Consider the following 27,262-nt stretch of genomic DNA (forward strand, 5'->3'; position numbering starts at 1 on the left):
AGCTTCTGCCTAAGAGCTCATCTCAATCTCCCCTGTTCTGGGAGGTTAAAGCCATTCCCCTTGTCCTGTCCCTACAGGCCCTTGTCCAAAGCCCCTCTCCAGGTTTCCTGCAGCCCCTTTAGGCACTGGAGCTGCTCTGAGGTCTCCCCTTAAGGAGCTTTCTCTTGTCCAGGCTGAACCAGCCCAGCTCTCTCAGCCTGGCTCCCAAGCAGAGCTGCTCCAGCCCTCCCAGCATCGCTGTGGCCTCCTCTGGACTTGCTCCAGCAGCTCCATGTCCCTCTTGTGCTGTTGCCTCAGAGCTGGATCACGACTGCAGGGGGTGTCTCCCCAGAGAGCAGTAGAATCTTCTAGTATATGGTATTCAAATATCTTGTCAGATCTCTTCCTGCCTAAGTTGTGCAACCCAGTTTAAGACACTCTTGATGCATCCATCAGTTTGTATTGTCCCAGGCTGTGCTGTGTAACTTACATATAGTGAAGGTTTTGTAGGGTGCCAGCACCCTCTTGTGGGCAGTGTCACAGCGGAGGATTTTAGTCTTCTTGAGGTGCTAATACCCAGATCCTTTACAGGTACAGGTGATGCCCACACTCTGATCGGCTGTGACACTGCATATTTCTCTGCAGGTTTTAGCTGCTTGACTGAAACAGTCTGTTCCTTTGGGAACAACTTCTGAGATTTGCTGGACCGGTTTAGAACAGTGAGATCTTCACACTGATGAAGTCATGTATTTTCTTATAATTAGGAGCTTATCTATAAAAATAAAGCCATCTGCTCCTGTTGTAACAGCTGGGCACTCTATGTGTATTCATGGAAATAAAAGACAGTTTCTTGTATTATTAGTCCTTCCTATTATCCTGTATCCTCCTTACCCTACATCTGCCATTTCTTTCCCACCCCACTGCTGGTACTTGAAGGATCTTCCAGTTTTGCCATTACTGATGCCAGCAGCATCAAGAAACTGGTATTTGGAAAGGGGGTTGTACTGGAAGGTGGTATTTTTCCTGCAGAATATGTTGCCTGTGCTAACACAGAAGCTGATTTTAGTCTTAAGCTATTATTTTTGCTGACCTTTACTGCTAGAAGGTGCAGAGGTTGCACATGGTGTTCTGCTCGACAGCTGCTTGTACCTATGGGATGTTTCTCCTGGCCCCAAGCATCTGCAGTCTTGATTAATTTGTTTTTATTCCTGTTTATTTTTCCAACCAGGAATGTCCAGAATTGTTTCTTCTTCTCCCTTTGCTGGGATTACAGGGGAGGTGGCTCTGGGACTGTGTATGCGCATTATGTACTATTCATTCTTACAGAATCAGCCATTTGTCCCTTTTAAGGTTTGAGTTGCCATTTGTCATGCACTTAAATCTGGAAAAGAAACAAATCCTGTGTTTCCTCTTTTTCCAGGTTGCAGGATCAGCATGTGTCTCTAACAGTTAAAAAGGTAAGCAAAGTTCTTATCATGAGATTCTCTGTGTTCTGATTGCTGCATTCAGATCAGCACTTGGAGCAGGGGATTCCTCTGAATGCATTTAAAGAGCTCTTTTAAACTTTATTATTCATATAAAACTGTTGCGTTTGTCACTGAATCCCTTCAGTGGATCAGTCCAGTTTGAAAACAGGAAAATACTGTTGAAATAGCTCACCCTGTTACAAAACATGACTTCCCCTTCTGCCTGCAGATTGGCCCCAGTAAAACTTCATAATGATTCTACATTACAAGCCAGTTTACTGTAGAATACAACTGCAAACATTGTAAGTTATTTCTAATTGGAGCTGGGCTCTGCGCTGGGTCAAGGGAGCAAGAGATGTAAAATCAGTTCTTTAGGCCGTGTGGCAGTAGATGGTGCTGTTGGAGTGGATTTTTACCACCCAAGGAGCTGACCTCCAAGCTGAGGCATAAGGTAGGGGGGCTCCTGGGGTTCCTGGTGTGCAGCCAGCAGCTTTGTGTTTTGAGGTTTGCTGTGCTGCGCAATGCTGAGGCTGTAATTAGCCTATAACAGTTGTGGTGATTGCTGTAGTTTAGCTTCAGTATTGCTGCAGTACACGAAACTTGAACTAATCATAGGATCATAGGCTGCTGCCTTGCTTTCTGCAAATCGTGCAGTTTGCTCCAAGGAGCAAAATGAATTCTCCTAAGGAGTGTTTTCCCCCTTTTCCTCTCTATCAGTGGTGCCTTTCCTTCAAGGCTGTGTAGATACAGATACCTCACCCTCCACATAATCCACATTATTATAATATCACATTATCCCATAATGTCACATGTTGCTTTTTTGTTTATAAAAAGGCTGGGAAATGCCACAGTTAATGTTGGCATTGGGAAGTCTCTTGTTCAGACCCAGCATACAAACCCTCATCTGGAAAACCTGTGACTAAAACGTTGCTCTTTAAGATTTCCATAGGTTCATATTCATGCTCTTCAGGCAGTGTCTGAAACTGCCTGAAGAGGAAAAATTACCAAGGTCACTGAAGGCGTTTGGTTTCATGCATTGGGATGTGCAAACTTCTCCTTACTTACGTCTGTCTTTGTTTCTGAAATGCGCATAAGGCTGAAGCCTTACCAAAGAGTTGCCCTCCTGTTTTAATAACAAAATAAAGAGGAATTTGCCTTTCCACACTGAGTAGTGAGGATGTCTTTGCTATTGTCGTTCTAAGAAAACTGGCCTTCCATGTCCCTTTGACTTACGGAAGGGTTAATTGTCACATGTGCCTCTTGTGGTGGGTAGGGATGAGCTGCAGCTTTCATTCATTGGAGCATCCTGTGCTTGGAGCAACTGGCCTCAGCTGGGTGAAGGGATCTCAAGACAACACAAGGGCATTTTGGGGGTACACCTCTACCTCGTGAGGGGTGCTGGGGGTGACTTCAGGGCTGATCATGGCACCTCCTTTAGCTGTGGCACTCAGCATGGGAACCATCTCCAGCGTGCTCCGGCAGCGCTGCAAACGCAGGAGGAGAAGACGACGAGCAGAGCGGAAAGGTAGAGTTTGAATTGCTGTGTGCTCAGAACAGGGTATGGACGGGGGGTTGTAACGTAGGCATTTTGAGGGGAGGTTTGAACCTGTCATTGCTAAGTGCACCTTTAGTTTGGGTTTATAAGAAGTATTTTGAACAGGATCCTTCAGCATCTCCCAACATTTCCTTTATTAGCTTTCAGAGTTTGGAAGGAGAGCACTTTTTAACACATACGAAACATACCTAAAGCTGCAGCCTTCTGACTTCTGCTCTCTTCTGAGTTTTGGCTCATCTGTCAGGCTATATTTTACTTCATATATGCCATTCTCTGTTAACATAAACCATTGGGTAGTTGCTGTATATTCTGTTCAAGGTAATCTAGTTTTTCCGTAACGATGAGAATAAACCATGGCATCTGTTAAGAGCCTTTTACAACTTCTTTTTCTTGCATTGAATACGCAGAATATTTAAGCAAAAGAAACTCAAGTTTTTTCTCTCTCTCGTACTCTCGTAGCACATCCTTGCTTATAGACAACATCTAGTTTAAAATCTTTCAGTTAGTTTCTTGGGGAGATAAAACAGACACTGTTGTAGTCTAAGGTTGTAGAGTGTGGTGCTGTGCAGAATCCCTTGGCTTAAGTGAGAAGGTTGAGCCATCAGGTGGACTTTGGTTTGTTAAAGGCAAAAATTCCCTCTGCTATACCAGCATAGTACAGTTGAAACCTGAGAGACATTGATGTGCTGGAGAGGGTCCAGAGAAGGGCAATGGAGCTGGTGCAGGGCCTGGAGCACAAGTGTGATGGGGAATGGCTGAGGGACCTGAGGGGATTTAGTCTGGAGAAAAGAAGGCTCAGTGGGGACCTTATTGCTCCCTACAACTGCCTGACAGGAGGATGGAGCCAGGAGGGGCTGGGCTCTGCTCCCAAGAGACAAGTGTAGCTATGGACCACATTGGGAGCAAGTTTGGAAGATTAATCTCCTAATCAATATGCGTGCAAAAAGTGCTGAGAAGTTCTCTGCCCCAGTCCAGTACTGTATCCTGCATATTACATGTACTGTTTGGATGCTTTTTGCTAGGAAAAGTAGATGTTATTTGGACTTCATGAATAAGTATATCTAATTAATTCATTTAAAAGTTGAAGGGGGTCGTTTTTAGAAGTTAATTGTAATGGAAATCAGTGGGGTGGTACTTCTCTAAAATGCACGCAGTTGTCTTGCTGCAGTGATGTGCTTGGAATAGGGAGTCATAGGGAAAGATACACAGCTTCCCAGGATAGCTTCCCACCTCTGGTGGTCTGAGAGACTTCAAGTTTACTTTACAGCTTGCTTTAGGCATCAAAGTCAAACCCTAGGTAGGATAGTTTTGGGGTAGGATCAGCTGAGCAGTTGTTTGCCAAGCAAAGGGAGGAGTCTCTGGATGCTTGTAGAGCCCATGCAGCAGGAATCCATATCTGTTAGTATACTAAAATACGATATATATCTTAGTAGTTCTTTTTCTAGCTCTTCCTTGCCTGTGAAGGTGGGTATGTCTGCAGTGGGAATGCATGTTGTTGAGTTGAAATGTGATGGGATCACATAGGTGGCATAGGTTCCACATAGGTGGAACCCTTCCTGCTCTATGCAGGGTGAGTTTTGGTGCTTAGATGACAATATCGGAGGAACCAAAGCACTGGAAAGTATGGGCTTACTAGGCTGGAGTCTGTGCTAGGTGTCTCCAGCAAGAGAGCAGGTCAGCAAGCAGAGCAATATGGGAGGTGATGGGCTGTTGCAGTGCTGGGTGCTAGAGGAAGGTGCTGAGCACCACTGACTGCTCTCAAGTGTATTTCTGTATAAGGAAAGCATTGGGAAAAATGTGTTCATTCATTATATACAAAGAATAAATTCAGGCTGACTCTTAAGCACATATGGTTAAACTGTGAAAGGACACGTCATTAGGAAATGTGGTCAGACAGCTTAGTGTTGTTTGGCTGCATCGCTTATTACTCTTGCATCACATCTCTTGCATACCTTATAGGTCTTCTGTCAGCTGTCCTTCTTCTGAGCTGTGTTAACTGATGCTCCCAAATCTGTCTAGCACATTTATTTAAGTTAATAATAATAAAAAGTATAAATTCTGTCTCATATGAGCTTCAGTAATGCCATGAACAGTCTTCATTAACTTATACACATAGTGATGCAATTGGCATTCCTCTTTACCTATGCCTTTAGCTTTTTTATGCTTTTCCTCTACTTTATGCTGGAGAAACAGGATGGTCAGATGTGGGGAGGTGGTGCTGAACCCTGACTCAGAACTCAGCTCCTCAGGAGGGTTTCTCTCTGAGTCTGGGGCAGCTGAACGCTGTTCCTGTGTTCTCACCTCTGTAGTAATTCAGCATTGTCCAAGCCTTCTGCCCATGAGCAGAGTGGTGCTGCAGAAGTCCTTGGGGCCAGTTTGATGGGGTACGTAAAGTGACAATTATTTACAAGCCCTGTTGATTACAGTCAGCTCATTTCCTCTTGTTACACTGGCATTGTGCTGATGCTATACAGTGCAAATGTGGCAATGCAGCTCTAGTACTTCAGTAAGGAAAAGGTCTCTTCGTACTGTGCTGCAGAAATAGTCACAAAGGCTAAAACGAATGGGAAAATGAAGCCAAGTCTGAGCCTACCTTACAACAGCCCATTAATTTATCTTGAACTCACACACTTGGCATCTTTTTGAATACAGTACTAATAGAAGCAGCCCACCTTTTTTCACACGTACTTGCAGTGCTTGCATTTTTAAACAATAAATATGCTTTGGTGTCAATGAATAGTTAAAAAGGTTCTTATTCATCACTTTGGTTTTGTTGTCTTTGCTGTCAGTTCAAGGGAAAGTGTATTAAGTCTTCATACTTGCTTGAGTTGTGTGTTTTAAAGCCTCAGATGTGGTTAGTAAGGACATATAGCTTAGGTGGTGGACAGTATATGTTACTAGCAGGGGTTGTTTGCAGACTAGTGAGCATCCCTTTCCTAAATTCAGCACTCTGTACAGCAGGCTGGTAACGCTATGGAGATCTTGGAGTTTGATTCTGGTTCCAAAATGCCTTGTTAGTCCATGCTTGCTATGAAATATGTATAGTCACGATGCAATAAAATCACAGTGCTTCAATGGAAATGTATAAACTTTGGTTTTTGTAGGCCACAAAAGAAGTCACCTTTTTGTGGGCACCATTTTTATACCTCTTTGGCACACCTGTTGACGAGTGCTGATGGTGTCTGAGCTGTGCATCTATACAGAATGGGTGCTGCTGCTTCTATTTCTGTAGAGGAATGTTTCCTCTTCACTGCTACACCGAAGTGTGCATAATACTGGCCATGATACACATCATAATCTGGTGGATGATAGTATTAGTATGCCCAAAGTCATAGACTTACTGATAGTATGAGTTAATTAGCATCAGAATCAGCTTTCTCTATGGGAATAGCAAAGCAAATTTAAGAAGCTTTTATAGAGCAAATGAAAGTAGCCTGGTTAGTAAAAGTTCTGCTTGAATTTCTAATCTCTTTAAGGGAAAAAGCTGATTTGCCTTTCCCTTCTCCATCTGCTTTAGCCAGGACAGCAACCAGGGCTGAGAGATGCCCAAGCTAGTGCTGCTGCAGAGGTACCATGGCACACTTTGGCCTTAAAAATTGATGTAAAAAAAAAAATAATGAAATGGATTGTGACATTTGAAGTATTTCCAGGTGTGATGGGGACCTGGATCAGACAGCGCTGTTGATCCTGCCCATCCTGACTTGGGCTGTTGCACTGACTAGTGGCATAGGTACTCCTGCATGTATCATGCTTGTGTTCAGAGCATGCACTAGCACAGTGGCTCAGACCTTCTCAAGTGGTGTTTTCTTTTCAAAGTCTGTTGCTTCCCAGCTGGCACTGAGGAAATCTCAATGACTCAGTGTCTTTGGCTCTTTGTTTGTGTAACACTCCACAAAAATCAAAGTAAAGTGCATCCTGATGTCCTTTCCTCCCACATCCTCTGTGAAATCATTGTCTTCAAGCTATAGGTGTTTCTTATGACTTTCTCTGGAAAATCACTCTTCCTTTCCCAGTTCTCTCACTCATCCCTTCTTCCTCAGTAAAGATTTCTGTTGTTCATCAGCTATTGCTGGCAATTGGGTGCTTGGCATTGATGTACCAGCCCCAGTGACAGTGGGTCTAGGGACGGGTGGTACTGCAAGAAAAGCAATAAAATACACGTTTTGCTTGCTATGGGGCCACATCTTTCAGTTGTTGATGATCATCTTGGTTTTGGGAGGGATCTTGGCTGAGGATTCAACCAAACCAGACGTTCATCAGTTTGGTGCTGGGTAAGAAGCTGCATCTGCAGTGGTCTGACTGCTTGAATTGTCTGTGTGGTGACCTGCAGAGTGGATTGGATGTTAATTTTGAGTTTACCCCTCCCCTCCAAACAAACAGTAGTGAGTAAAGGTAGTTTACATACTCTTTCAGATCAAGAATGTTGCAGCTCCTCATACAAACCCCCAGATTCTTGCAAACCTGGTGAAATTTGCCATTCTGCACAGTGCGCTTCAGCTGCAGAAATAGGCACTTTGGGGAAATACAGTGTGAAAAGTGAGCAAAACCCATGGGCAGCCCAAAGCAAAGCCAGTCCCCAGCCTGCTGCTTTGAGGAGAGATTTGATACTTTACATTGCATTGTTGGTGCCTTAAAGCTGAATTATCCCACTCTCTCTTTTCCAGACAGAAGCAGTCTCCGCCAGCCAAGAAACCAGCAAAAGTATTTCACAATGGATATAGACGATGAAGAAAACATGAGTAAGATGTGTTTATTTGCACAGTAATCACTTATGTAATTGTATCTGAAGGTGACTTTTTCTCCTGAGCACAGGGATGGCTCTGAAGAAACTTGGGAAGCACAAATTTACTTCTTTGTATGTTTTAAACTGTGGCATAGAAGAGTGAATCAGAGCTTTTGCCTTAGGTGTGTTTTAAATGCACATGATGCTAGTCTAGTTATACCTTATGTCTCATATTTTAATTCCAACAACTGACTAATCAAGAAACATACTTCCCTGGTTTGAACCAGCAATGAAGAAGAGAGGGAGAATCCCAGTAGTGCCAATGCTAAGGGTGAGGGACCAGTCAGAAGGGAGGAGTGAGATGAAGGAGATGGAATTTAAGTGTATAAAATAATGAGGGGAAGCAGAAATGGAGGAAGGAAAAACAAAAGGAGGAGCTAGGGGAGCTTGCATGGCTGATTATTCTTATTCAATACTGATTTTTCCAGCCCTGAATTATTGAAGTGCATTTAAGCATAGAAATAGTCAAATATAGTGATCATCTTGATGCATACACTAGTAAAGTACTGCTAACCGTACCGTGGTATAATTAAGATAACCTGTGGAGAGAAGTGTTCTCACTAAAGCATACAAATATTTGAACTATTATTGGCTTTTTAACTCTCTTTTTTGATGAATAAGAGAAATGTTCCATTGCTGCTATGCTGACGTGTTGTGCCTGACTGTAAAAATACGCTATAGTAACAAATGTGCCCCTCTTTCCCCTAAGTGACCATGGCTAACCAGCACATCACTGGCAAAGCCCAGCAGTGTAGGAGACTTTGGAGCAGAAGAGTTGTAGTTGTAGGCTGAAGGGGTTACAGAACGTTTTTATAGGGAGATAAAGAAGTTAGGTTATTGTGTTTACAAATACAAAGCCAAAAATTAAACATCACCACCCCAAACCCTAGAACTCTTCTGTTGATGAGAAAGCATCTTCTGTTCTTTGAGCGAAACAGTGAACTCAGCTGGAAGATGCTAGCTAACACTTTCTTTTCCTTGCTATTAAAGAAATGACTTCATTACTTTAGCTATTTCTAAAAGTGGTCTCCCTAAGGAGGACTTCATGAAATGCAAGAGATGGAATTCAGTAATTCACATAAGAGGCTTTTTAATATAAAACATCCCCTTATCTCAATAAGGAGTGTATCTGAGCATGAATAAAAGCTCCTTTCTAAGCTGGAGAAAACATCACTTTACAGGGGCATTCTGTAAGCAAAATAATCAATTTTTGTCTGCTTTTGGATTGGTTTTTTTTGGTGTGCATCCCTATGGGAAAGCATTCACTGAACCTTTTGTCTTACCAGGAGGCTGGGTTCATGGAACTGGGAGCCAGAGGTTTGGGACATGCATTGCTGTCTCCCAACCACTGTTGTCTCCCAGAAATATGTTCCGAGTTGTCATCTGTGCCATGGTTTTGAAAGGGAGCTACAATGGCTACTTGGATGAGCCCAGTCAATAGAAGGTGCAAGAAGATTTTCCTGCATCTCTGTGCCCACACGAACATAATGACTTTGAAATGTTAAATCATCAGATTTGGGGGTGAGAAATCAAAGGTGAAATCACTGAGTTCTTCACCTTGATTTGTGCAGAGATCCTTTAAAAAAATTAATAATTCTGTATTTTTCTGTCTCTGAAGATTAAGAAGTTTGATATCAAAAGTTGGCTATTAATTTGTTACTATTTTATGTAACTCCTCTTTGGGGAGGTACGGGAGTGGAAAGTAGGTATAGGCAGTATTTCTAGCCTGCAGTTGTGTAAATAGAATTGCTCTGCAGAAACCAGAATTAGCTGAAATCTTGGTTCACCTAAACTGTAAGACAGTGACGACCCCCCTGCAGTCCTGATCCAGCTCTGGGGCAACAGCACAAGAGGGACATGGAGCTGCTGGAGTGAGTCCAGAGGAGGCCAGGGAGCTCTGCTGCTCCATCCCTGGCAGTGTTCAAGGCCAGGTTGGACGGGGCTTGGAGCAGCCTGCTCTAGTGGAAGGTGTCCCTGCCTGTGGCAGGGGTTGGAACTGGATGAGCTTTAAGGCCCCTTCTAACACAAACCATTTTATGATTCCATGATTCTATTTTTCCTGGATAAAATGCAGTGTGTCAGACTTCAGTTTTTAAGGTCTTCCTCATTTATCCTTTGAACATAGAGAAGATGTTACAAGAGAGTTGGGAAAGATGGTTTTTTAGAATGCTTTGATTACATTTTTCTGTTGCTTTGCATGGAGTTCATGTCACTCTGAACACCCCAGGAGCTTGTGCCAGAAGCCGTCTGTCTATGATTTCAGTGTCAAATCACTAGAAATAACTGTTTTGTCAGGTGTAAATTCATGCTGTGGTGGCCTATCCTTATTGATTATTACAGGCAAGGGAGTAGTGGGGCACTTTGGAGGACATTTGGGCCACTAGCATGTGGCTGTCCTGACCTTTCACTGTGATCATTTTCCATCTTTTTCTAAAAGGATGCTTAGAAGAGATCACATGGGGTATTTTTCTGCCTGTTGTTTATGCAAAAATGACTCTATTTGGAATTTCCCCAGGCAGTGAATGAGAGCAGCAGTGTAAGGGGTAGGTAGAAACATCTTTCAGTTCAGCTAAGAGTAATCTCCATTTAATTAAGTGTGCTCCAGATCAGACAAAGCAGGGAGAGTCTTGTCTCTCAGCAAGCAGGTAAGTTCCCCCATGGATAAACCATCTTAATTAGACAGTATTTAATTACAGGGAGTAAACCCAGAAATAACCCAATGCACTCAGATGGAAGATTTCATTCTTTAGCGGCATGAAAACTTCCTGTGCCCCTTTCCTTCTTGAAAGGCTCACGGGTTTGTCAGCCTCTCAAACAAGATTGCAGGGTCAGGACTTCCACTGACGTTGTTGTCCTGTGATTCTGTCAGCTATGATTTTTACTAAGGCTTCTTCCCCAGACATCAGTCAGACTGTTTTGAGTGACTGGAATATAAGCCAGTCTTATGAAAAATGCCTTATTCTTCAATCATGGGTAGTAGTAATGTTTAAGAAAACAAGATCCCATTATCAAGTGCTAATAGCTGTATTTGAAGTATTGAATACACAGCAGCCACGGTGGACCTCAGAGGGCTCTCTAAAGCATTCACTCCTTGAAAACTTCCTTAAAGACTGGAAAACACATAGACTTGACAGTATATTTCAAATCTAGGATTAGGCTGGTTTTAAACCTGGTTTAGGGTAGGCGAGGAGATCCACCAAGACCGTGTAAACTTTCTGAGGCCAGATGTATGATGTTAACATATGGTCACTTGTCAACCCCAATAAAAGTTCGAGATGATAAAAGAAAAAAGGTAATGAAGAGCAGACATATTCCCATATTCAGATGGGAATTTCTTTTCTCCTTCCAGTGTTCTCCTCTGCTTTATCCTTTCCAAGAGTGTTTTAACATTCAAATTTCTCATTTTCCTGCCTTAGTTTAGTTGTGATGCTGCCAGCACAAAGCTTAACACTGGTCTCTGAATCAGACCAAGAGACTTCAAAATGGTCTAAGCTGTTTTTTGGAACGTGTACGGAGTGGTGGTCTGCATCTGCCATGACCTCTGATTTACAGCAACCTGATTTTGCTCCTTTTGAGTACTGATGCTCTCAGCTTGAGCTATGATGGGATCCTGAATCAGCCAGAGCTTTCAGGGAATGGAGATGCCTTCCTTCATGCTCCTTGCAATGAGTAAGAGACTCCCCAAAGTCTTATGGTCTCTAAACCAGCATATTACCACAATGAAGAAGACTGCAGAATAGAGCATGAAGAGTAAAGGTACAGAACATCCAGCAATGGGTCTGCTGAGAAGAGGATGACCTCTGGACAAGGCCTCCAGTGTAGAGGAGGGATGACAAGGTTGGAGACCGCTGTAAAATCATGTGCAGGATGGGTTATTTGATATTAGAATCATCAAACTGACAAAACAGCAAAGAAAATCCAATAAATGCGTTGAGACTAGAAGGTGGGGTTTCAAAGCCAGCAATGGGAGATATTTTCATGCAATGTGTAATGCATTGCCTGGGATACTGTGGATACCAAGGGTTTTATGGGGTCTTGAGAGGTAGATAGACAAATCTCTGGGGGACAAAACCCCATTTGTGGCTCCCTGCCTTGCTCTCTGAGACAACCCAGAGCTGTGGCTTGTCCTGGGGAAGGGCTGCTGTGACCTTGCTCTGCTTTGATACCCTCTCTTAAGGTCTGCTGGTGGTCCTGTCACAGGCAAGAATGAGCTAGTAGGGCTGTTCTTAGCTTCTCTAACAGGGTGAGATGCCTGGGGCAAAGAGAGAGCTGTTTCTGGACAGCAGGGAGAGGCTGGGCTGCAGGAGTTACTCCATTTCTGAATATGGACAAGATTAAAGGAGACGACTCCTCTAACATTGTGGTGATAGCTAATCTTCTTTTTTGACTAAACTGTCGGATCTTCTCCAGCCCTAAGGACCTCACCGCTGCTGGGCAGGACAGGCTAAAGGAAAGGTCCAAAAGCACATCTTCATTCTCAGCCTGCGAAGGAGTTTCTCTTTTTTGCAGTCCAGTGGCTCTGTGGGTTGAAACAAACCCAGGTGCTTTTCCTTCCCATCACATTCAAGGCTTGGATGTGGATCACCTGCATAGTATAGAAACTTGCTCACTTTCACGGTCTCTGCTTTGACTTGGGCTGCTAGCTCCCTGCTTGCTTTCTCTCCTAGTTTCTCCCACCCTGCAGGTTCTCAAAGCTGACAAGCCTAGTAGCTCTCAGGCAAGTAGTTTTCTTCCCTTCTTTCATATTGAGACAAGGTAAGCGTGCAAGTTTCTTTCTTGCTTCCTTCAAGTCCCCTCTCCCTGTCAGGGCATCACTTCCCCTACCTGTGTTAGGAGATGGATTAAGGAGTTCCTCCAGCTGCTGTACTTCCATGAAAAAGTTCGGGGGGGTTGTTACGGGGTTTTTTTAACATTCAGCTGGAGATGTTCAACTCATATTTTCCTCTTATGGTTTCCACAGGCACTTGTAGGAGTTTTCATATAAAAAGAAAGATAAAACCAGATTTAGTTTTAACTAAATTACTACTGTTTAGTCTAAAAGTCGTATTGGTTGATGGCACTAGTTCCCACGAGTAAGAGCAATGTTCCACAAATGGTAGTTTAGATAAGATATAATTTTTGGAGATGACAGCTTCAGATAAGAAACTCACTGCAAGGAAAATTTAAAATGTCACTCTATTTTTCTTAGATTCCTTCACCATATATATATGTGTATATATAAAGAATATATATACTTGAACACTGTGTATTGACAGTTGTGGCCCTCTAGTACACATTCTGCAGGCAATATAATTTGTGGATGAATGTTACAAGAGATACTCATTAAATTCAGCAGCTTTCTAGCAATGAAATGCTTCAGAACATTGAGTGTTTTACTCTTGACTGACTTAAATTGACTAGAATTCACCGTTCAGTACTGTACCATTTGTTGTGCTGTTGTGATTTAACAAAATACGTTCCTGCTCTGGCTTTTTCTTTTGATCTCTTTCTTCTTCTTCTCCTTCTTTTCTCTTTGAGCACCGAAAGGAGTAACCTATCGAGCTTTTGCTGGAGGATGTTATAAATGAAAATTTAGTAACCATTCCATCAGCTTTGTAATCTGGGCGAAGTGATGTGTGCATGGTAGGGGCTTCATAGGGACGGCTTCAAGTGCGGCTGCAATTTGTTGCTGTGATTGAGAGCCTCCACTTGAGTTTGCTCTCGCCTCAATTCATACTTAGCATCTAGTTACAGTGTAGAGGTAATATAAAGAGTTTGAAGTTTTGGAACAGAACAGTTAGAAATATTTGACCTACTAAATTTGCCTTTCCATTCACAAATGCCAACATAAGCACAAATCATCTCCTTATTTTCTTTAACAGGGTGAAAATGAGGTCCTTGCAGTTCTAGCAGCTAGAATTTTTTAAACATATGTCTGACGAACAACACCACCAGTGTTCTGCTTTAGAAAATAATTCATTAAGTTAATATTACAATCCCACCCTACATTAAAATATCGCTGGGATTGCTCAGCTTTTGTCACACGTGTTGTATTCTGTGTGGTCTTAAGAGAGGTTCCTTATCATGGTGTTTGTAACTGTGACAGCAGCCTTTGTCCTTTGCAAGGAAGTACAAAATAGCTTGTAAATGACAAATACAAGGCTTCTTAATAAAAGGCTGTATGGAAATACATGAAGTAATATATATATATGAAGTAATATATAAAGTAGCCTTGTGGTGATGCTGGCACAGTGGGCAGCTGACATTCCTGAGCAAAGGGGGTGAGGTGAAATGAACATCTAGGAAAGATGTAAAACCAATTAAATTCAGAAAATACAGAGTAGTTAAGGAGAACCAAAAGCATTCAAACACTTTCCAGCCATGGTGCCTACCAAAGAGCTGCCTGATTCTTCATGGCTGAGGTTTTATTTATGTCATTTTTCAATTTGAGCAACTAAAATCACTAAGAAAAATGTGCCATGAATAAAATCAGGATAAAGTAAAACCAAATATCCATCTCGTGGTCTTAAGCATTCAGCTTTTAGTTTACTAGTGGTTCTTTGTTTTATAGGTGAATGCTACTATAATTTATATTTCTGGTTTAAAGCACTTTTCAGGCCAAACACAACTTGTCAGTGAAAGTTTTGTTCCAGCATGATTTAAATGCAGAACACCAGCAAAACAGCTGCAGTGCTTTTTGCTATCTGATCATATCAAATGCGTAGTTTGAGAATCAATCTTGAGTGTGTTATTTCTTGAGTTACCGATGTTTTCTTGCATTGTTATCGTGTCTGATTGTGTTGCGAAGCTTTAACCTGTGAGCACACATCACTTAACCAGTTACAAAGAGAGATAAAGGAATCTATAAATTTTGCATTTACAAGATCCTGCACCGAAGGCATTGTAAGTTACTCTTTCTGGGCACCACAGGTTCGAGCAGCACCGACGTTAAAGAAAACCGCAACGTGGACAACGTTCCCCCCAAGGAGGGCAGTGGTCAAGGTGCCGGGGAGGGGACACAGCTCTCCAACGGTGGTGGCAGCAGCAGCAGAAAACGTCCTTTGGAGGAGGGCAGCAATGGCCACTCCAAATTTCGCCTGAAGAAGAGGAAGAAAACACCAGGCCCCATTCTACCAAAGAACGCCCTGATGCAGCTTAATGAGATTAAACCTGGTTTACAGTACAAACTCCTTTCCCAGACGGGCCCAGTTCATGCCCCCATGTTTGTGATGGCGGTTGAAGTCAATGGGCAGGTATTTGAGGGGTCTGGTCCAACAAAGAAGAAAGCCAAGCTTCATGCTGCCGAAAAGGCTCTCCGGTCTTTTGTCCAGTTCCCAAACGCTTCGGAAGCCCACCTGGCAATGGGGAGGACTCTGTCAGTCAACACGGATTTCACCTCCGACCAAGCGGACTTCCCCGACACCCTTTTCAATGGGTTTGAAACGCCAGTCCCTTCCGATGCTTCCTTTTACCTGGGGTCCAACGGGGATGGGTCCTTTAGCTCTAGCGGGGACTATGGTTTGCCATCGTCTGCCGTAGCCAGCAGCCTTTCCCAGTCGCCTCTCCCTGCACCATCACCTTACCCCTCGGCCAGTGGGAAGAACCCTGTCATGATCCTGAATGAGCTGCGGCCAGGGCTGAAGTATGAGTTCCTCTCGGAGAGCGGGGAGAGCCATGCCAAAAACTTTGTGATGGCCGTGGCGGTGGATGGGCAGACTTTTGAAGGCTCAGGAAGGAATAAAAAGCTGGCAAAAGCTCGTGCCGCTCAGTCGGCCCTCGCATCCTTGTTTAACATGCAGCTGGACCAGACCCCATCTCGACAGCCCATTCCTAGCGAAGGGCTCCAGTTACACTTGCCACAGGTGAGAAGCCCTTTGTGTTTTGTTGATGTCTTTGGGTAATGGCCAAGAGTAGCTAAGTCATGAGTATTGAGTCAGCTTGAACAGCATTTCTGCTGTTTATTCTGCTTCTGTAGATGTGTGGGCATGTGTCTGCATATATATATATACACATCTATATACATATATATACCCACACATCCATATATATGTTATACATATATAGATGTATGTGTATATATACCTCCCATATGAAGACAGGCTGAGAAAATTGGGGCTGTTCAGCCTGGAGAAGAGAAGCTGCATGGAGACCTCAAAGCAGCTTCCAGTGTCTGAAGGGGGCTACAAGGATGCTGGAGAGGGACTCTTCATCAGGGACTGTAGTGATAGGACAAGGGGTAATGGGTTCAAACTGAAACAGGGGAAGTTCAGGTTGGAGATAAGGCAGAAGCTCTTCCCTGTGAGGGTGGTGAGGCAGTGGCACAGGGTGACCAAAGAAGCAGTAAATGCTCCATCCCTGGCAGTGTTCAAGGCCAGGTTGGACGGCGCTTGAAGCAACCTCACTTAGTGGAAGGTGTCCCTGCCCATGGCAGAGGGGTGGAACTGAAGGAGCTTCAAGGTCCTTTCCAACACAAACTATTCTATAATTCTATGTATGTATGTATTAGGTGATTTATCTGCTTATGACTTCTGACAGTTGAATGAGCTCTTTCTGTTCTGTGGGGACAAAGAGGAGACTTGCTAATGCTTTCAGCCTTGATCATGTCACATAAGAGAGCACCAAGCCCAATGCAGTGCCAGCTTGGATTATAGTTTATGCTGAGGAAAACTTGAATCACATCTTGCTCATCATGGGCAGCAAGGCTTTGAAGGAGTTCAAGTCAGAAATGCTGCTTTGGGTAAAACTATCATTTGATGCAATAGTTTTTAGCAGAGAAGAAAATCATTCTCTTCTGCAGACTGAAGCTGTTGGCATGAACAGAGGTGAATAATGGAAGTCAAGGACAGACTGAGGCAGTTGGCACATGTTTCAAGGGTCTAAATAAATGACACATTTGCAGTGCATGTATCCAAGACTCATGGTTAGGTAGTTATCATCTAAGGGATCGCACTCTAACCTAGTTAGTTAATAAGTATATCCAAGTTACCTAGACAAGTAAATATTGATGAGAAATAGCTTAAAACAAATAGTTGCTGAGCTAGGGAAGGTACCAAACATCCCAGACATTTAAAGTGACTTGAATGGAGCAAATTTCATTTTTTTTTTAGTGAACAAAAGTTCTCCCTTATTTGCTTGCTTGTGTTTCTCCCTATCAAACTATAGTAATGTTTGTTCAGCTGCCCTCTTTCTACTTGTCTCTTGGGTCTTTTTGATGATATTATATGCCTGTCTAAATTCAAATACTCGCCTTTGACTTTTGTAACATTCTGTGTATTTATTATGAGAATGTCAAGGCTTTGACCTTTCCTATCTCAAAAAGCATTGGTTTAGATTTCATGAAAATGGTGAGATAGTGATCTGACTTGATAATGTGGGGTTGAAGAGTGTAAGTAGATGTTGTGACTATTTAAAGTATGTTCTTTTCTCAAAATGCATGGACCACATGCATAATTTAGGAATTCCTAAGCATCCATGGATGCTTTCTTTTTTAATAGTGCAAAATTAATGCATTATTGATGGATGTTTCCTTCATTTTCAAATCTAGGAGCATGCTATTTCAGGTAGTCACGATTTCCTCAGTAGATCCAGTCATTTCAGCCTGCATTCTCTGCTGTGCCTTGAAAGGCAGATTTGGCCCCAGACCCCTAAAAAATTCACTGCCAGTAATTTATGTGTTATTGGTTCTTGAATCAGTAAAACAGTGAAAATTGGAACCAGAATAGAGAAGTGGGAAAGAGGAGAAAGTGAGACCTGAAAGAGGAGTCATTCTAAGAGGGTAAAGTTGTTTCTCTACCTGATGTAGAATGGCTTAAACTGCCTCTTTTCTCTCAGGGATTTCCATGAACTGCTGTCAGTGCTGGGTTTTTGAGCTCCTTGCGATTGCCAGGTTTTGACTGAGTCCCAGGTAGAGCTTGTGGGATGCTCAGAGCATTTGAGCCTCGAGTACAGTTCTAAATAACAAAAAAGCAACACATGCAAGCACAAATCTCATTTTTTTTTCCAGCTCTCCTACATTGATTTTGATATCCAGATTGTGTACAACGAGGCATGCTCAGGGATACTTGTTTTTCACCTCTTGTAGGTGTGCACTGACAAAGGCTGCTCCAGGGTGGAGGAGAACCCAGTGGGCTTTAGGAGTAATGCCAGCAATACACTGGGTGGGAAGGCTGCTGGTACTGCCTTGTGCAGACCTGATTCCCAGTCAGTTATTTATTGAGAGGCTTTTGAGGAGCTTGTCATCAGGATGTCTTCATCCTTCCCGCACTTCACTGTGTTGGATCACACTGCTTTTAAGTATAATTAGCTGTCAAGCTACTGGAATGATATGAGGTCTGGTGCATATTAGTGATTTTGGTCTGGTATGTATTAATCGCAGAATTACAGACTGGTTTGGGTTGGAAAGGACCTTAAGATCATGCAGTTCCTACCCCCTGCCATGGGCAAGGACACCTTCCACTAGACCATGTTACCCAAGGCCTTGTCCAACCTAGCCATAATTAATGATAGTTAATGATTAATAAGGATTATGTTATGGGTTATTTTAATGATTAATAAGGGTTTTAAATGTGTGATGTTTTCAGATTTATATTTATTTATACGTATATATTTATGTATATATTTAAATCCAAATAATAAATGTTTAGTGGAAATAATAAAAGTGGAAGGTGTCCCTGCCTGTGGAGGCGGGTTGGAGCTAGATGAGCTTTAAGGTCCTTTCCAACGCAAACCAGCCTGATTGTACAATACAGTGTGGTTGTGCCGATGGAGATGTTGGAATTCACTGCCTGGGTTGCAGGTTCAAAACTGGCCTGTAGCTGGTGTGTTACTTTGTGGTGCCTCATGAGAGAAATCAGTAGAGCAGAGTTGAGAGGATAGATGGTCCCTACTCCAGTCGTGATGGTGAGTATCTGCTGAAATGTACATCGGTGATCCCACACCTCCCGACAGCTGCAGGCACTCTGGAGAGAATGGAATGCAAGCTCTCAAATGGAGCAGAAGGGCAGCTGACATGAGGAATCAGTTTATAAAATGGGCATAGGTGTAACTTTATGGTCTGCAGTGTTGATTATTGAGGTGCTGATCCCATGGTTTAATACTTTTAAAACCAGCCTCTGCAAAGCAAGCTGCCTTTGGTTCCACCACATAGATAATCACCAGCATTCATCCAGGGTGGTCCCTGTGGCCTGCTGAGGTCTTCCTTCAGCTCCAGACAGACCTGGACTTCATGAGCTTCAGAATCTTTTAAAGCATGGGTGGTCATGGGGGTTCTACAACACCGTTGCTGCAAGATATGTATTAACCAAAGTCAGTCTGTGGATTCACTGTGACTTCATCAGAGAAAGGAAAAGTGCACCCAAAGTAGCTTTGAGCACACGTGCCTTAATGAGCAGAGTGTCAGCTATTTTAGGTCTTTCCTTTTTGGCATTGCCCAACTTTGAATAATGATGTAATGCAGGAGTGGGGGTAGAGAAGCTGCGTGTTAGATGTTAGGGCACTCACTGGGAAGGTGAGACACGAGCTCCATTGCTGTTCCAGTTAATGTTTATTTATGTGAAAGGGAGTCAAGTCAGAATGAGAAGTTAAAGTTCCCTACCCAAGCCAGTAAGTGCTCTGGGCTTGATGTGAAGACAGCTTCAAGTCCTTGATTTTGAGATGGGGACAGCAAGGACATCATTTTATGCCAGAAAGTCTCATTGCTCATGCTGCAGTGGTGTGTTCGTCCTGCCTTATTCCCATCTCTTCCATGCTCTTAAGGACTCTTAAGTATGTTAATGTAACAGGGAGAAAAGGGTAATGCTTCTAATTTAGCATGTGAGCATTCTTATAAAGGACTAAAACCTTAGTAAGTAAATCTGTAGACATTTAATAGTGTTTATTCCTCACCACCCCTCTGTTGTCATGCAACTTGAGTTGCAAAGAGAAAAAGAGAAATCTTCACTATGTCTGCCTATTTTCTGGCAGTGATTTTCTTCCTGCTGCACCTACAGTTCCTTCTGTATTGTTTGAATCTCTAGTGGTCATTGTGTCTCGCTTGAGTTGTGCTTAGTCCTTTCTTATCAGCCTCCCCAGTGTCTGGCTTTGTGTTCATTCAAGCGGTTCTTGGTTTCCTTGCCAGCAGCTTAGTTCCACGCTGCTTGAGCTGCAGCCCCATCCCGTCCTTCTGTTCCAGCTTACATCTTCCCAGAGGGACTCACTGTGTTCTCACTTGTATACCAACACCACAGTTTCCTGTGTGAAAAAAATGATCATTTTGGGAAATGCTAATGTGTCCACCTTGTATGCGCTTTCAGTTCTCACCTCTTGATGAGAACCTATTGAAGGCAGCCCTGGTTCCCCCAGGGAATGGGCGATTGCATGGTGTAGGTCAGCCTCCATTTGGCTGGGTAGGTTGAGGATCTGTGTAGTGATTTACTCATGTTTGGTGACCTGGAAGGATCACAGAATCACAAAGTGATTCCATCTAGCATGTAACTTGCCTTCCTCAGCAGCTCCCTTGGGAACAACCAGCTGTGCTAGCATAGATTGCCGTGGGTTTCAGTTTCTTTTCACGTGAAAACTCAAGGATTTGAGTTTTGACTCATCTTCTCTAGCTGTTGTAGTTCCAGCTTCCTTAAAAACAATGGGTGAGATGAGCTGCAGTGTTGAACTGAACCGTTGTTCAATGAGAGCAGGACAGGTGTTTTCACGCGCTCCTTACTGTTAGGAGTTGGCCCTCATACAGCCTGATCCACATTGCTTGCAAGGTACAACAAGACTGTGGCTGTTGTAGTTCAAGTTTTCCTGAAGGTGAAAGAGATAAATCCTTCCTCATGCTGAGGTAGCTTATATGGGGTTATATGATGACATTTTCTATTCCTAGATTTATGTATATCTTGTAAAAATGAGAAAGAGAAAATGTTGAACCAGTGTGGAAAACGGACTTGTTCCTATTTTTATAATGGGTAATGGATTTGATCGTTATCAAAGGTTTACAATGTTGGGTTACGGAGCCTGGGTTTTGCACTTCAAATTTCTTGTCAGGTTGAATGTTGAGGAAACTGAAATGATGCATTTTGAGGTTTGAGCATGAAAGTAGAGACTTATCTGTCTGTCCAGTTGTTCTCCTCAGCCTCAAATGTTCATGACAATATGAGCATTAGGTGCTTTGATGCTTGGCTTAGGGCTGTCTGATCCTATTTTAATCGATGTGGAAGAGCTACGAGTGCTCAGGATGCCTGAAAATCACATCCTTGACGTCCTGCTGATGCCTCCATGATGTTTTCAAAGAGAACAATAAAAACTCCTTTGATTTCTTGTGTCAGATCAATGAAAAGTGCAAATCTGTGGCCTAATGCTGCTGTGATGTTTATGGTATTTGTTTAATTGTCTAATGTGCATTATCTGTGTGATCCCACAGGTTTTAGCTGACGCTGTTGCACGCTTGGTTGTAGATAAATTCAGTGATTTGACGGAAAATTTCACGTCTCCACATGCACGTAGAAAAGTCCTTGCTGGAATTGTCATGACAACAGGTAAAGAAAAGGTCCTATTTTACCTGCTTAAATAAGAGAGCTCTGTTTGCATTCTAGGAAACTCCCTTTTTGCCAATCAACCAGTATTGAAATACATTTTCCCAGTTTAATCTTCAAGGTGCCCTAAATAGAGCAATTAAATCTTAGCTGAAGTTAATTACAGGAAAATTAGAGCTGCAAATACTATCTTATGCCTTATTCAGACATGTAAGAAAACTTACGGTCTACGAAATACATGTATCATTTAAGACCTGACAGTAAATCTAAGATGAATTGTACCGTAGTGGTCACACAGACGGTATTCTTGGGTTTTGACATCTCAAGTAAGAAATGATGCTTGCTTCCCAAGGTTTTGCACTTTGTTAGAGTTATTCTTGCTGTGTTTTATTCTTAGTGCTTTCTGTCTCAGTCATTTTAGTCAAAACATCTGAAAAAGCAGCTTACATTTTGGCAGCTGACACCATTATGCATGTACAAGCAGTAGGAATGTTGTAGTTCTCACTGCAGGCATGAGATCTGCTAGTGAAGTTCTGCCTGAAGCTGATCTGCAACCACCTGGTTGCTGAATTTTCCTCACACTAAGATTGCTTTTGTTCTTCAGTCCATCTGAACCCTTTATGGGACATTCATTTTGGGCCCGTCGTGAAACATCATTGAATCCCAGCCTGGTTTGGGTTGGAAAAAACCTTAAAGCTCATCCAGTTCCAACCCCTTGCCATGGGCAGGGACACCTTCCACTAGAGCAGGTTGCTCCAACCCCCTGTGTCCAACCTGGCCTTGAACGCTGCCAGGGATGGGGCAGCCACAGCTTCTCTGGGCACCCTGTGCCAGCGCCTCAGCATCCTCACAGGAAGAGCTTCTGCCTAAGAGCTCATCTCAATCTCCCCTGTTCTGTCAGGTTAAAGCCATTCCCCTTGTCCTGTCCCTACAGGCCCTTGTCCAAAGCCTCTCTCCAGGTTTCCTGTATTCCCTTTAGGCATTGGGAGCTGCTTTAAGGTCTCCCTGGAGCTCCTAAGGTCTCAGCCTGTTCCTATTAGTTGTGTGAGTCAGATGGATAGTGATAACTATACAGCCTTCCCGTGGTGATTTGAGCAATGCCAGCCCTTTCCTCCTGCAGGGGTGTTTGTAGGGGCCTCCTCCAGAGCAGAGGAATCTGGGGGTGCTGTGTTAGGGTAGATAACTCTATCGTAAGACATCCATGGTGAGCTGATCCTGGCCAGCAGTCAAACCACCAGTCTCTTGCTTGCTGCTCTCTCCTGGGGCATGGAGAGAAAACATAAGGAGGGCAAGAAGACTCATGGGTAGACAAACACTGTAACCTTCAACATAGAATCATAGAATCAACCAGGTTGGAGAAGACCTTTAAGCTCATCCAGTCCCACCATTCTCCATCACTGCCGAGGCCACCACTAACTCATGGCACTGAGAGCCTCGTGTACATGGTGTGTGAACACTTGCAGGGATGGTGACTCCAGCACTGCCCTGGGACATCCGCTCTTCTTTTCTCTGGGCTCCTGTTGCATGGAATGTATTGGACTCCTATAGTATGGAATGTTTTAATACCAAGAACTACACTTCTAGAAGCATTACACTGCTGCTAAGCTTTACAGTGTTTTAATCATTTAAACATCTTCATTTCCTATTTTTACCTTTCCTGTTGTTGGTTTAATACCCTTCCATAACATATTTCTGTTTTAATAAATCGGTGACTTTCAGATATCTAAAGTCACTGTGAATATCTGCAGAGGTGGCAAGGAGGCTGGGGCTCAGGATTAAAGCTGGAAGCTAGCTGGGGCTCAGGATTAAAGCACCATCTTCGTAGCCCAGGCTTTAATAACTCTTCCTGAACTTTTTTCCATCACATTTTCTAGTTCTAACTAGTTTAGGTTCTGCACTAAGATGATTTGTTGGATTAGTTGTGATTTTAGTTGCATCTTCTTCCTGAAACTTTATTTTGCAGGTACAGATGTGAAAGATGCCCTGGTAATAAGTGTTTCTACAGGAACAAAATGCATCAATGGTGAATACATGAGTGATCGTGGTCTTGCATTAAATGACTGCCATGCAGAGATTATATCTCGCCGGTGCCTGCTTAAATTTCTCTATACACAACTTGAGCTTTATCTAAGGTGAGCTGGAGGGAAAAGGAAGCTGAGCTGATCACATGGAACTGGAAAGGTGTCTGTGGGAAACATCTATGAACATTTCAATGTGAACCATTTGTTCTATTGCATTAGGATGCTTCATTTAGAACTCAGGCTCTTTGCCCTAAGGTTTGACTTAAACAAAACACGTATTCAGTTAGCTGTCAATCATGAGATGGGAGGACCGAAAACATCATTGGGAATCAGTTTGGAAGCTCAAAATATACAGATCAAAACAACCTCAAGTGAGCTAATGGGTGGTAATGTTTTATTTGCTGTTAAGTGCCTGAAAGCTTGTGCCTTGTGCATTGACATCTAGGGGTGTCAAGGGCTCTGTATTTCCTGTCACAGTGGTCTTTTTTCACTTTGTTAATTGTAGTAACTGTTAGCTTTATACTACAGAATTTCCAGACACCCTGTGGTTGTTTTAATGCCTGTTAAGACTGCCCAGCTTATGGTTCTTTACATGTTCATGTCAGTTCTGACTCTGGCTTTGTTCTCCCTTTCAGCAATAAAGAAGATCAACAAAAATCCATTTTTATCAAGTCGGAGCGAGGTGGATTTAAGCTGAAGGAGAATGTGCAGTTTCATCTCTATATCAGCACATCTCCTTGTGGCGACGCGAGGATTTTCTCCCCACATGAAGCAGCACAAGAGGGTATGACAGCAGTCCTGCTCCAGCAAGGAGGGTTAAAGTATTCTTTGAGCATGTCCAAGTGGTACAGTTAAAATTTAGGTGTCTTCTTTCCTTTTAGCATAGATGTGTGTTTAGACAAAGATCTCTTCCAAACAAAATCTGAGCTGTTCTTCCTGTGTGATAGAAGTGCAGTGTAGACTGATCCACCATGTGGTCTTGAAGAGGCTGAAAGCCAGCCGTGATATGCCAGTGAGTCAGCAAGTATTTGTACAGAACTAACCAAACCTTTTCACTGTTTCCAGCTTTTAACAGTGGTTTTCTGCCTGCCCCTTTCTTGAGCTGTCTGTTAACTTTGTTCTAACGCTATAATACGCAGAACAGAACTGAAGAGCTCCCTGCTTGTATTGCTCCTTTGTGGAAAGCTTGGGTTCATTGTAAGTGTGTTTTAGAAGACTGTATTTGTGAGAGGTGTCTGATGCTGTAGCTCATTTTCAAGGAGAAATAGAAATTCTTATGCAAGCCAGCAGGCAAATTCCTTTAATTGACTCCTGTTATTGTAATGCTGTCTGTAAAACACTCTGAGAATGTTCCTCACCTGATTGTAAGTGATTTTTTTTATCATTTAGATCAAGGGGACAGGCACCCAAACCGCAAAGCAAGAGGACAGCTACGGACAAAGATAGAATCTGGGGAAGGGACCATCCCTGTGCGCTCCACTACCACCATCCAGACATGGGATGGTGTACTGCAAGGAGAAAGACTACTTACCATGTCCTGCAGTGACAAGATAGCGAGGTGAGACATGGAACAATTGCTTTCTTTGTTATTGCTTTTTATTGCTGAACAAGGAGGGTTGCATGGTATCTGTAGTGAATGGGCAGGTTCTTGATTTGCTCATTTCACTGCTTAGATGTAGCATGGGGGTGGCTTTAGCTCCAGTGTTAAAACTCTGGTTCTTCACCTGCACTTGGTATCAGACCTTTTGCTGGGTTCAGAGGCAAGGTGAAATCATGATGTACCATTTCCAGCCACTTCAAGTCATGACAGCTTTGGTTTGTGTTTATATCACTAGGAAATAGCAGAGGAATGCTTTTTCATCCCCCTTCTCCTGAGACTAGTAAAGCATTAGTAAAACAATGCAATAAATGTATTAGTTATATTTGGATGACTTCCTCTGATGATATACATCTTTTGCCTCATCCCTGGCAGTGTTCAGGGCCAGGCTGGATGGGGCTTGGAGCAACCTGCTCTAGTGGAAGGTGTCCCTGCCCATGGCAGGGGATTGGAACTAAATGAGCTTTAAGGTCTGTTCCAACACAAGCAATTCCATGATTCTGTGATATCAAAAGATACATACTTTTTGCATGGATAGATTTAGATTTGGATCATTTTATAGGGAGAAAAATTGTTCCAGTTTAAAAAAAATAATGATGGGCACATAGAAAATAAAACTTTAAAATTATTTTAATTTAAATACTTTCATTATCATTAGATATTTAGTTTCCAACACTAGTGCTTTTATTTCTATTTTATCCTATTCCTTCTTCTTTGTCCTTTTTGACAAAGATTGTAAGATTTATTCTTTTTTGCTCAAAACCATAAATGGACAAGTGTTACACCACCCAAAATAAGTTTAACATTAGTGTCCTTTAACAAGTATCAGAACATGGGAGAGTTGCGGCATCTTGAAATGAATCCGTGTGTTTGCAGCCTCTCTGTTTTTGCAAACCAGATGAGAAATGAGTATTTCAGTGGATGGTATTCGGCAAGTCACAGTTGGCCTGCTTCAAAGTGTATTGAGTATATTAAATTGCAACTGTTCTTGTGAACAGTGTATGCCGCATCAAAAATGCAGCAGGAGGGTTATGGAGTCACTTGGTTCCTTAAGTCTTGTCTCAAGTTACCAGCATCTCTACTGAAGGAAGATGTTTTACTTTAGTTTAAAACTAAACATAACTGGATAGGGCCTTTCAGAAGCTAGGACAGGTAATGCTACAGAAATGCCATTTCAGTTTCTTTTAGGATATTTTCCATCAAATCCACCAAATAAATTCCCCAGCTTCATGCCAAGGGCTTCTCCCAAGCACCCTGCATGGTAATTGTGCCCCATTCAGTTGATTTCTTTTATCACATCATCCTTGCTGTTAGTGCAAATGACAAAGAAATGAAGCCAGTTGTTGAGCAAGAACCCATTTGACTATTTTGTTGATTTTGTGTGATGCAGAACAGACTCATCTCTCGCTTGCCTAGCTAGCTGTCACCTCTCCTTTGGGCTAATGGGAGTAATTTTGTTTGTGCCAGTGAAGGAAGCAGATAGAACCCCTTGACACAGAACACAGACTGTATCACGGGTAAGGAGGCCCAAATTTTCCTACTCTTTTTTTCCTTTCCTTATTTTTTTACATTTCCCTGACACTTCTGACTGTGTTTTGTCAATTTTACCTTTTAAAGAATGCATTGCTCTGGAGTGTCCGGCACTCAGCCCTCCAGTATGCCTGAGCCCTGTGAATTTCCACTGTGCTTTCTCAAAGCTTCACAGTTCCAGCCTGGAAGAGGCGTGGATAAATTCAGGGTGCAGGATTGCACAAGCAAGAAAACTCTTGTATCTGAACAGCCTCATCCCTGTGGATTATATGTATAATCCAAGCTGTTATTTCCAGCCTCTGAGTGCTTTGATGCAATGGGCTGCTGAGCACCCTCCTGAGCCTGGTAGGAACATCCAAGAAAAACGTGAAAAGGCCATGAGTGTATTTCCATGTGGGTCAGAAGCACTAGAACAGGATTATCCTGGTGTGTTAGTGCCTTGTGGCTCTGCAGTGTGGTGTTAGGGTGCTTTCTGTGACCAGAGTAACTGTTTTGAGAGATTAATATACATGCATTTGTTTTCAATGATTCCTAAACTCATTCTATGGTACTTTATAATGTCTGGTTTTGTCATCCTCCTTTTGATGTGTTTTTCCACCCCCCTTCGTTTTAAGCTACTTGGCTTCAAATAATTACTTAAATTCTCATAAATGGAAGTTTGTAACTCAATCTTTCTCTTTGAAGTTGCACCAAAATACGTCTTAAAATCCTGTGCATGCTCACTAAAGGCTGCATGTTCAGCAGCTGTGTCCATGCCCATTCATCTATCTTCGAGTTTGAGAGTTATTTCCAAGTGGCAAGCTCCATGACAGAGCCAGTGGAATTTCTGGACAGCAATAGATGG

The 27,262-nt window shown here is 42.8% G+C and overlaps 1 protein-coding gene across 3 annotated transcripts in view; it reads left to right on the forward strand.

The window, feature by feature from the left end:
- The first annotated feature begins 1,413 nt into the window (after positions 1 to 1,413).
- Positions 1,414 to 27,262, forward strand: part of ADARB1 (adenosine deaminase RNA specific B1) — a 44,849-nt gene continuing 19,000 nt past the window's right edge. Inside the window, exons 1-8 of one of the 3 annotated variants that reach the window (XM_057412299.1) lie at positions 2,712 to 2,970; positions 7,665 to 7,739; positions 14,693 to 15,624; positions 21,159 to 21,273; positions 23,234 to 23,402; positions 23,927 to 24,075; positions 24,681 to 24,849; positions 26,279 to 26,405. In XM_057412299.1, coding sequence (XP_057268282.1) covers positions 2,868 to 2,970; positions 7,665 to 7,739; positions 14,693 to 15,624; positions 21,159 to 21,273; positions 23,234 to 23,402; positions 23,927 to 24,075; positions 24,681 to 24,849; positions 26,279 to 26,381 — 1,815 coding nt within the window. In that variant the 5' untranslated portion in view covers positions 2,712 to 2,867 and the 3' untranslated portion in view covers positions 26,382 to 26,405. Of the gene's footprint in view, positions 1,437 to 2,711; positions 2,971 to 7,664; positions 7,740 to 14,692; positions 15,625 to 21,158; positions 21,274 to 23,233; positions 23,403 to 23,926; positions 24,076 to 24,680; positions 24,850 to 26,278; positions 26,406 to 27,262 lie in introns of those variants that run through there. The other 2 variants (XM_057412297.1, XM_057412296.1) reach the window with 2 other exon arrangements.

The sequence above is a fragment of the Pezoporus wallicus genome, unplaced genomic scaffold (assembly GCF_028554395.1).
Source record: "Pezoporus wallicus isolate ANWC-B61680 ecotype Strahan unplaced genomic scaffold, APGP_CSIRO_Pwel_v1 contig_6566, whole genome shotgun sequence".
NCBI lineage: Eukaryota > Metazoa > Chordata > Aves > Psittaciformes > Psittacidae > Pezoporus > Pezoporus wallicus.